Consider the following 10,892-nt stretch of genomic DNA (forward strand, 5'->3'; position numbering starts at 1 on the left):
TTGCAGTTATCTCCACATATAGGCTACAATAATTCACAAAAGGTGGGTATGAGAATATACGAATGAATAAACTGTTTCTCATACTACACTCTCACAATACAAATCACTGCTGTCACCTTCATCACCAAAAAGTGTGGGGATTTCTCCCCACCAATATCAATCAGTTCTATACTAGACACCAGGTGGGTATTCCCCAATTCACCTTTGACACTGTTTACCTGGAGACACCGTCAGATACCACAGTTGAGGGCTCAGCCCTACAAGACTGCCGCTACTTCTAACGCCAACTGCAAGACTGGGTTGTTTTACCTATGCTTCCAACCAAATGGCTATAAATCAGGATTCCCATGACCCCCTCCTTGGATTTGATTAATCTGCTATCACAAAATGCAGGGAAACAGTTGTATTTACCAGTTTATTATAATATAAAGGATATTTTAAAGGATACAAATGAAGATAGGTATAGAGCAAGGTATGGGGTAAGAGGCTCAAAGGTTGCATTACCTCTCTGGGGACATCATCCTCCAGGAACTTCCACTTAGTTATCTGGGAGCTCTCCAAACCCAGTCCTACTGGGCTTTTATGGAGGCTTCATTAAACAGATATGATTAAGTAAATCACTGGCCACTGGTGATTAATAAACCCCCAGCCCCTCTCCCCTTCTGGAGGTTGGGGGATGGGGTTCAAAGTCACAATTTTCTAATCATGCCTTGGTCTTTCTGGTGTCTAGATCTATAGACAGTAGTATCTACAGTTAGGTCAATGGATATGACTAATAGAATGAAATCCAAAACGCTTTATCCAGCCATCCAGTGCCTTTCCCATTTTGGCTACAATCAATGTTCTGAGAGAAGGTCCAGGTAAACACTGAAATCTGAATTAAGGTAACTGAGCACCTTTTCATCATCACTTTCTTTTGCTCTTCTTTTTTTTGATACAGTGTCTCACTCTGTTGCCCAGGTTGGAGTGCAGTGGTACAATCCTGGCTCACTGCAACCTCCACCTTTGGGTTCAAGTGATTCTCCTGCCTCAGCCTCCTGAGTAGCAGGGATTACAGGTGTGTGCCCCCACACTTGGATAATTTTTGTGTTTTTAGTAGAGACAGGCTTTCACCATGTTGGCCAGGCTGGTCTTGAATCCCTAACCTCAGGTAATCTGCTGGCCTTGGGCTCCCAAAGTGCTGGGATTACAGGTGGGAGCCACTGCACCCAGTCCCTCATTCTAAACTTCAACTTAAATTATTTTCTCTGATCTCGTCAACATACCAGAAACTAAATGGGGTTTATATTTAGAGTTATTTTCCAATGCTAAGGACTGACCTTGGGAAACAGTCAATGGTTACGGATCTTCCTTCTTCCTGATTACCAATAACTGATCCATCGCACGCCCTGTGAATTCTACCTTCAATATGTATCACAAAATCCATCCATCTCTCTCCATCTCTATCACCTCAATCCAATCCAACATTATCTTTTGCTTGGACTATGCAACAATCTCCCAATGAGTTTCCCACTTATTGCTTCTCTTTAATTCCACAGATCGATATCAAGTATTCTGGATCATGCCATCACTTTGCATAAACTCTTCAAAGGCTTACTTTAAAAATCCCAATGGCCAGGCGTGGTGGCTCATGCCTGTAATCCCAGCACTTTGGGAGGCCAAGGCAGGCAGATCATCTGAGGTCAGGAGTTCAAGACCAGCCTGACCAACATGGAGAAACCCCGTCTCTACTAAAATACAAAATTAGCTGGGCGTGGTGGTGCATGTCTGTAATCCTACTAGGGAGGCTGAGGCAGGAGAATCGCTTGAACCCGGGAGGTGGAGGTTGCAGTGAGCCAAGATTGCGCCACTACACTCCAGCCTGGGCAACAAGAGTGAAACTCTATCTCAAAAATAAACAAATAAAAACAAAAATCCCAGCTTGGCTGGATGTGGAGGCTCACGCCTGTAATCCCAGCACTTTAGGAGGCCAAGGAGGGAGAACTGTTTGAGTGCAGGAGTTTGAGACCAGCCTGGGCATCATAGTGAGACCTCATCTCTACTAAAATTAGCCAGGCATGGTGGTATGTGCCTGCAGTCTCAGCTACTCAGAAGGCTGAAGTGGGAGGATCGCACCTAGGAGGTCAAGGCTGCAGTGAGACACGATCATGCCACTGTGCTCTTGGTTGGGAGACAGTCTCATCTAAAAACCACCGCCCTGCCTCCAAAAAGTTCCAAACAAAAGATAGTGACCAGCCAGAAGCAGCATTCAATGAGGTATTTCTGGATGAATGAATAAATGTGGTCAGAACAAGACTCAGTCTTGAGCTCTGTTCTTTTCTCAATTTATAGCTAGTACCTCAAAGGAGGTTACCTTGCAGCTAAAAATTCATAATTAATCTGATTTTTTTTTTTTTTAAGGCTGGAGTGCAGTTGGCTATTCACAGGTGTGATCATCACGAACTACAGCCTCAAACTCCTGGTCTCAAGCGATCCTCCTGCCTCAGCCCCAAAAAGCTGGGACCACTACTGGCACGCCAGGCCTTTTATGATTCTTAAATTATAAACTCCTGCTGGAAAGTCTTACCCTATCTCTATTCCCAGATGTTCCTTTTGAGACCTTTTCATGGGCTGGGTGTGGTGGCTCATGTCTATAATCCCAGTACTTTGGAAGGCCAAGGTGGGTGGGCTGCTTTAGCTCAGGAGTTCAAGACCAGCCTGAGCAACATGGCAAAATCCCATATCTACAAAAAATTAGCCAGGCATCGTGTGCACACCTGCAGTCCCAGCTACTCAGGAGGCTGAGGTGGGAGCCTGAGTCCAGAAGTCAAGGCCATGATCCATGATCCATGATCATGAAGCCATGAGCCATGATCGCGCCACTGCACTCCAGCCTCGGCAACAAAGCAAGACTGTGTCTCAAAAAAAAAAAAAAGAAAAAAATCTCTTTCCATTTATTTTACTATATTTATTATAAGCCCAGATGGAAAAAAAAAAAGCAATGCACAAAACAGTACATAGTATGCTACCATTTATACCAATAAAAGGGAAAAAATACATACAATTGTATGCATATTTGCTTACATATGCATATCTCCAGCAAGATATATAAGAAACTGGTGTGAGTGGCCTCTAGCGAGGAAAACTGTATGGACAGAATCTGGCATGGGAAAGAGACTTCAATAAATACCTTTTGAATTTTTAACTGGGCTAATATATTACATACTAAAAAAAAATTTTTTTTAATAAGCCTCAAACCAAAAGATTAATGTAAACCTGCTTAACTTCCCACTTTCTGGAAAGAACCATCATTTTCCTGGCCAGATTCAAAAACACTACCAGTGACCTTTGATTCCTTGTCTTTCATATTTAATCATTTACCAAATTTTCCAGCACTTTCTTGAAAATATACTGGAGCTCTGTTCCTTGACGTCCATTTACCATGGTGGAACAGACTTTCATTTTTTGTATCTGAATTATTGTAAAAGGTTTTGCTACTCAAAGATCTTCTGCTCCACCCTATCCCTCCTCCCCAATTTATTATTCATAACATTGCCACACTCTTTTCTTTAAACACAGTATCACTTTAGGCCCCTACTCAAGAACCTGTAATGTCCCCTTCTGAACCTGTGTATTATCACATTTGGGATTAAGGGGGGAGAAAAAAAGAAACCACTGCTACAAATAGGCTTAATACCTTTTGTAGCAGGTATATTTCCTTCCCTATCACAGTTCCTTCCACAACCACCAGGAATGAAGTTTTTCTTAATGATTCCAGCTTACATTAACCTCTTCCTTAATTTTCTATTGCTTTAAGTCTGTGGAATACAAGTTTACTTTTTATATTTTGTGTCAGCACATACCTGCTGTATAATCTCAGTCAAGAATTTTACCCTTTCTGTACCTTTGTTGCCTCATGTGTGAAATGCTTTCATGGGCTTTCAGTGAAGACTGTGGTAAAACATTTGTTATCAGCTATCTTACTATCATTCTGTATCTGTTTCACCTGTTATGTCCTGCCTCCAAATAAAATTGCAATGAGGATTTTCCTAAACCCAGTTAATACACAACTGTGTTAAATAGGTACACATTCTTATGACTTTTTTTTTTTTTTGAGACAATCTTGCTCTATCGCCCAGGCTGAAGTACGGTAGCACAATCACAGCTCACTGCAGCACTGCCCTCCTGGGCCCAAGCAATTCTCCCACCTCACCTTCCCAAGTAGCTGGGACTACAGGTGTGTGTCACCATGCCCGGCTAATTTATTTTTATATTTTTTGTAGCGACAGAGTCTCAGTATGTTGCTCAGGCTAGTCTTGAACTCCTGGATTGAAGTGATCTTCCTGCCTCAGCCTCCCAAAGTGTTGAGATTACAAGTGTTGAGCCACTGTGCCTAGTATGACTCGTTTTTATTATTTTTTAAAGATATGTTGCCCAGGCTGGGGTGCAATGGCCACGCACAGGCACAATCATAGCATAGTACAGCCTCAAACTCCTGGCCTTAAGTGATCCTCCAGCCTCAGCCTCCCAAGTAGCTGGGACCACAAGCACAAGCCACCATACCTCGCTTTGACTCTGCTTTTGATTTAGTCAGTATTAGTGGGACTGATGTTAAGTAACTTAAAATTTCTGTCACACCTATCAGGTATCTTATTTCACGTTGTATCATATAATGATTCTCTTCTCTTTCCAACATGTTTAAATGCTTAAGTTTATTGAGTAAGTACATCTTCTTCCATTAACTACTTCAGTATTGTGCACAGTAAGGAAGTGATATGAATCAATAATGACTTTTCAATATCCAGTCATATGACATTCAGCTTGACGCATTCTAACTCCTTTTAAGCTCACAATTCGGTACTTCATTTTTGAAAGAAAAGATGTATCTTGAGCACACAATTTAGTAGTTGGCTCATTTTAAAACTGTAATGTTAAAAGAAGAATGTTAAACATTCCCCTCTGAATTTACTCAATTTTTTTTTTTTTTTTTTTTTTTTTGAGACAGGGCCTGGCTTTGTCTCTCTGACTGGAGTGCAGTGGCACAATCATGGCTTACTACAGTCTTGACCTCACAAGCTCAAATGATCCTCCCGTCTCAGCTCCCAAAGTAGCTGGCACTATAGCTGCACACTACACCTGGACAATTTTTGAATTTTTTTTTTTTTTTGTAGAGATGGAGTCTTGCTATGTTGTGCAGGCTGTTCCCGAAATCCTGAGCTCAAGGGATCCTCCTGCCTTGGCCTCCCAAAGTGCTGGGACTGCAGATGTGAGCCACCATGCCTGGCACAGTCAACATATTTTAATACAGTAAAATGGCCTATAAACATCTCATTCACTTACTCATTAAGTTTTTAATAAAAAACCCACTAATGGAAACAAAAAATTTTTTTAACCCATTACTATAGTCCCGAGAGGATCATTTGAGTCTAGGAGTTCAAGCTCAGCCTGGGCATCATAGTAAGATCCCATCTCTGAAAACAAATTTAAAAAAAAATTTTAACTCTACTAATGAACAACAGACTTCATGTAAAATTTGGAAATCAGTAACTTTCTAATTTATTGAATAATCTAAATGATGCCTTTTACAAAGGATAATTCTAACAAACATAGAAAAATATTACTGTATTTGGAAATTTCAATTTGTTCAACTTCAAAAAACTACAAATTAAGCTGAATACAGTGGCTCACACCTGTAATCCCAGCACTGTGAAGGTGCTGAAGCAAAAGGATCACTTGAGGCCAGGAATTCAAGATTAGCCTGGGCAAACATAGTGAGACCCCGTCTTTACAAATACAAAAAAAAAAATTTGTAATAAATTTTTTAAAAGTGCAAATTTAGCCTGGACAACATAATGAGACCCCATCTTTACAGAAGTTTTTAAAAATTAGTCAAGCATGGTGGCTCACATCCATAATCCCAGCTACTCAGAAGGCTGAAACTGGAGGATCACTTGAGCACAGGAGGTTGAGGCTGCAGTGAGCTGTGATCAAACCACTGTACTCCAGCCCGGGGGACAGAAGACCCTCTCAAAAAAATTATTTTCAAAAGTGCAAATTGAAAATTTGGGTGAAAATACGAAAAACCACATCCATTACAAGGAACTAAGTTTAACATAACCCCTAAATGGCCCTATGATTTCCATTAGAAAAGTGTACTCAATTCAAACAAAACTAAACAGGTAATATCATTCACACAAGTTTTTCACTCTTTTATAACGTTTCAATATTCTTCTCACTACCAGAGTTATCTTATATACCTGAATGTTATGTTGGAAAAAAAAAAATTAATAAATAAACTATTAAAAAAAAGCCCAAATATTGTATTATTTATATGTGATTACAGAAAACATTTCCAAATGGTGTAGTTTTTTTAAATAATGCAATTTTTCCAACACTTTATACTTAGTGTATACAAAAATACTAATGATCTAGAACTAATTTTCTAGTAGAGTAACACACATGAAATTACCTACATGTCCTAATGATTCTAAAGTATTCATAGAACCACTGTGTATTTTTAACTTACGCTGGGTGACTATTTTAAATACAAACCTACTCCATAATGTGATCTTTCCAAAGTAACAACAGCTAAAGGATCTTAAATACAATCTGAGAATCCATTATTATAACTAAATTTGTAGGGAACTGCTTATGACTTAGTTACATTCAAGAACAAAGTTCCTGATAACTTTATATTCATGCAGATAAGTGAAATACTGTAAAAAAAAAAAAAAAAAAAAAAAAAAAATTAGTATTTCTTTCCCCACAAAGAAGCAAGCAAACGAAAACAAACTAAAAGTGATTATCTGGTAAAAATTCGGTATAAAGACAGAGAGTAAGAGCTGCTTGGCTAACTTAGAAATTAAATTTACTTAAATATCTACCTTAAAATGTCTAAGGTATAGGAAACATCTTCAGGTTTTCAATTCAGGACAAATGTTTAATTTGTTTCTCCATCAAAAAAGACACACAATATTTTCTAAACAGAGAAAATAAGCTATGAATTGAATATTGAAAATTTTAAAATATTTCAAATAACTGATTAAGAATGTGTTGTATACATAAAACAATTGTTTAACAGTAAGACTTTGTATTAATAAGCTGCACAACAGACAGAAGTTTATTCCTCCCACTATGAAGTACTTGTTTCTGGGCATCCAAATTTTCATAAACCTTGAAGTGGGCACTGATGCTGTAAATGTAATCCTAAAATAATTTATCTTCCTTCAAAAATCTCTGCCATCGTGACTTTACATACCACACACACACAAAATACCTGGAAATAATTCAAATGTATAACAATAGGTGTATGTCATACATAAGAATACTATACAGAGTTTAAAAAGAAAACTATATCTACATTGTTAACATGAACAAATATTCAAAATGAATGTGTGAAAAATGCAAGCTGCAGAATACACGTAAGAGTACGATATCAACTGTGTAAAGTTTAAAAACACACAACAGACTACATATTATTTATGGATACATACATATGCAGAAAAGGTATAAAAGCATGTACACAAAGAATACACATCAACTTCAGAATAGTGGTTACCTATGTAGGGGATGGCGAATGTAAAGAACGGGATGGATACAAACAAGCTTTAACTCTATCCATAATGTTCAATATTACAAAAGTATTTGAAACAAATATGGCATAACGTTAACATTGTTAAATCTGGTGGTGTTACAGTAGACACCCATTATTCTCTGTACTTTTCAATTTTAATATATTTCATAATAAAAATAAAAACATTCACAGAATAAAAAAAGCTCGAATCACTGCTACCATTTTCAGATTAATCAGGCATGCTAAAACACAACACACATTTTCTTTCCCAAATAAGACAATAAATATTAACAGAAGATGTTACATAATTGGCAATGTACACTTTTATAAGGTATCCATTGATTACTATATTAAAAATACACAACAATTAAACAGCAGGATTTAATGCTTCTACTTCAAAACCTCTACCTTTACTTGAGTCAAAGGATTTAATTTCACACCACAAATAGGCTTTCCTTGCTTTAAGAGTATCCCTTTGAATTTTGTTTTATGTTATTTCCTTTAAACATGACTCAGAACAAAAGGTTTCGTGTACAAGGTATAGAAGAGACTTGACTAACTACAGTTAAATAATACTAATAAATACATCTTAGAATAAACCGACAGTGGCTCAATCCCAAAATGGTAATTACCACCAGTACAAAAACTTTCACTTTTCATTCTGAAACTTTTAACCTGCAAGAGAAATACACATGATCTCTGTTTACCAAACATGTTTTTTTCTTGTCAGGAAAGTTTTCCCACCTTTGTCAGATTAATACTTCCTTGATCACAGATGAAGTCTTTCAAATTAAAGATAAACAACTACTTGCCTGTTGTTTCTGATATGCAGTATTTGGATTTATCTTTGATTCCAAGAGTAGTGATCCTGAAAGATAAAAAATAATATATAATAAGTCTCAGATGATAAAACCCTGAAAAAAATAAGAATACACATTAAAGTCGGGCACGGTGGTTCACGTCTGTAATTCTAGCACTTTGGGAGGCTGAAGCGGGCAGATTACGAGGTCAAGAGATCGAGACAGTCCTGGCCAACATGGTGAAACTGTCTCTACTACAAATACAAAAATTAGCTGGGAGTGGTGGCGCGTGCCTGCAGTCCCAGGTAGGCGGGAGGCTGAGACAGGAGAATCGCTTGAGAGAGAGAGAGGAGGCAGAGGTTGCAGTGAGCCCAGATCACGCCACTGCACTCCAGCCTGGCAACAGAGCAAGACTCTGTCTCCAACAACAACAAAAAATACACATTAAAAAAACACACACCACCCCCAAACTTTTCATGTCTTTTTACCCAGTTGGACATCTTAATAAAATGTATTCAAATTCACATTTTCTCTCCAAATCTAGGCTTCATATTTAATCTAAAATATTTCACCCTATTCCCATACACCCTTAAAGAAAATATTCATCTAAAACCAACATTCAAATCAAGGAATAAGGAGACTAGATGACTATTAAAATTTTATTGAAATAAAAATTTTAAGGTCTAAATGACCACTTCAAGCCATTCTTTTCAACAAAAGTTGTTTTATTGCATTCCCAGTTTAACAAATAATGCAAATTACAAAACAAAATCATGACAGGGATTAAATACTTAGTGTAGAAATTACAGTGCTGCATTTATCCTTTTCTCGTGAAGAACAAAAGAATACCTTCTGTAGAAATAAGTGATAACTATTTAAAATAAAAGGGAAGGGGCAAGAATACAAAATATGTCAAGAATAAACCTAAGATTATTTTTCTAACTGCCCATATCAGTTGTTCAAATCAAGTCCAGATTACACTATAAAAGGCATTTTAATTACGGCTCTACATTTTGTAATTTAAAATACTTCACATGACTACAATAAACCAAAGAATACAGCAGTTTACAACCCGCTCTGCTGTCCCAACTTGCTTAGATTGTAAGGCATTCACTTTCTCATAGCGCCTTCTACAAAGGCAGCCCCAAGAAATCCCAGACTAAAGATGTATGTGCTTGTGTGTCCATGTATCGTGGCAACAGTCAGCAAATACAGCCAGGAAAAGGTGCCTTTTGGTTTTCTCCAGCACCTGCCGACTGTAGCACCTGGTTGGTACAAGTGGTGTTTTTTTTTTTTTTAACGACACTCGGAAAGAAAAGTTTCGCTAAACCGTTTGTACTAGACGTATAATGGATAAGAAAATAAAGGAATAAAGGGGGAGGAGGGCGACAACAGTACCTAGTCTCTCACTAGTTCCTCCCTTCTCTCTCACACTCTCCCCTCTTTAAAAGAGGAGGGACTGGAAAGGAAGGAGTCCAATCCTTAAGAGGGATGGGAGGCGGACAGAGTCTCGGTCTCTGAGGATAAGTCCAGTCAAGAGTACAGTAGTTTGTTTTTGCCGTACACAAGAGTCAGCTCAGAACCAACGCGCTGTCCCGAAGCGGTAGCAACGGTAACGGGCCCAGGGCCCTAAACCCCAGGCTGTGCCCGGATCAGGGGCACTATCCCCTATTCTACGGTTCCGATAACCTTACCGTCGGACTCTGCCCGAACGAGCAGCGACATCCCCTTGAGCTCCTCCACGTAAGTGGAGGAGACGTGCCCGGTGCCTCGGTCGTCCCATTGCCGGTCTTCGTTCAGGGTATAGACCTTCACTCGCCGCCGCGTATCCGACATGGTGGCTGCTGTCTCCACCGCTCCAGCCGCCGCCTCCTCGCTCACCTCGTCCGCGCCCCTCACTCTTGGGAGACGGTAGACGCGGTAGTGGCAGTGGCGGTGGCGGTGGCGGTGGCGGCGGCGGCGGCTCCGGAGAGGCCCGAATTCACCATGGCTTCAAAGGTTCAGCCGCGAGAAAGGGTGACAAGAGCCACTGAGACCCTCCGCCCGGAGGCCTGGTTACCTCTCACTTCAACCCCGCATACACCCACCCTCCCGTCCCTTTGCCCCACAGGGCTCGCTCGCTCTCCCGCCGCCGCCGCCGCCGCCGCCGCCGCCGCGGTAACTACTACAGATCCGCCATCTTGTAACCCGACTCTCTCTGCCTTTCTCTTCCTCCTCCAGCAGGCTCGCACGGGCTGGCCTAGCAGGGGCTACGGCGGCCGACAAGTCCCATGAACAGCACCTCCGCTTCTGCACGCGCTTCCCAGGCCGGAGTGCTCGGCGCTCTCGCGAGGAGGGGTACCCGACTAGGGCGGGAGTACTTCAGCGAGACTTCCTCCTCTTTCGGCCCCGCCTTCTGGCACGGGGTCGCAATTGGGCGGGAGGTTCTCGCGATCTCCCGGTGCCCGCCTGAGCCGCGAGAGGCCGCTAGGTGGAAGGCTACTGCCGTTCTGCACTTCGTCGGGTTGTTGGCTTGCAGCGGGGTGTGACGTTCTGAGCGA

The 10,892-nt window shown here is 40.5% G+C and overlaps 1 protein-coding gene across 8 annotated transcripts in view; it reads right to left on the minus strand.

Moving 5' to 3' along the window:
* PPP4R3B (protein phosphatase 4 regulatory subunit 3B) overlaps positions 1-10,334 on the minus strand; it is a 70,686-nt gene extending 60,352 nt beyond the window's left edge. For 6 of the 8 annotated variants that reach the window (XM_073023009.1, XM_007970568.3, XM_007970566.3 and 3 more), the window contains exons 1-2: positions 10,047-10,293; positions 8,365-8,420 (exon numbers count right to left, since the gene is read on the minus strand). In XM_073023009.1, the coding sequence (XP_072879110.1) occupies positions 8,365-8,420; positions 10,047-10,188 (198 nt within the window). In that variant the 5' untranslated portion in view covers positions 10,189-10,293. Of the gene's footprint in view, positions 1-8,364; positions 8,421-10,046 lie in introns of all 8 variants that reach the window. The other 2 variants (XM_073023010.1, XM_038006960.2) reach the window with 2 other exon arrangements.
* Positions 10,335-10,892: the final 558 nt, after the last annotated feature.

This window comes from Chlorocebus sabaeus, chromosome 14 (genome assembly GCF_047675955.1).
Source record: "Chlorocebus sabaeus isolate Y175 chromosome 14, mChlSab1.0.hap1, whole genome shotgun sequence".
Taxonomy (NCBI): domain Eukaryota; kingdom Metazoa; phylum Chordata; class Mammalia; order Primates; family Cercopithecidae; genus Chlorocebus; species Chlorocebus sabaeus.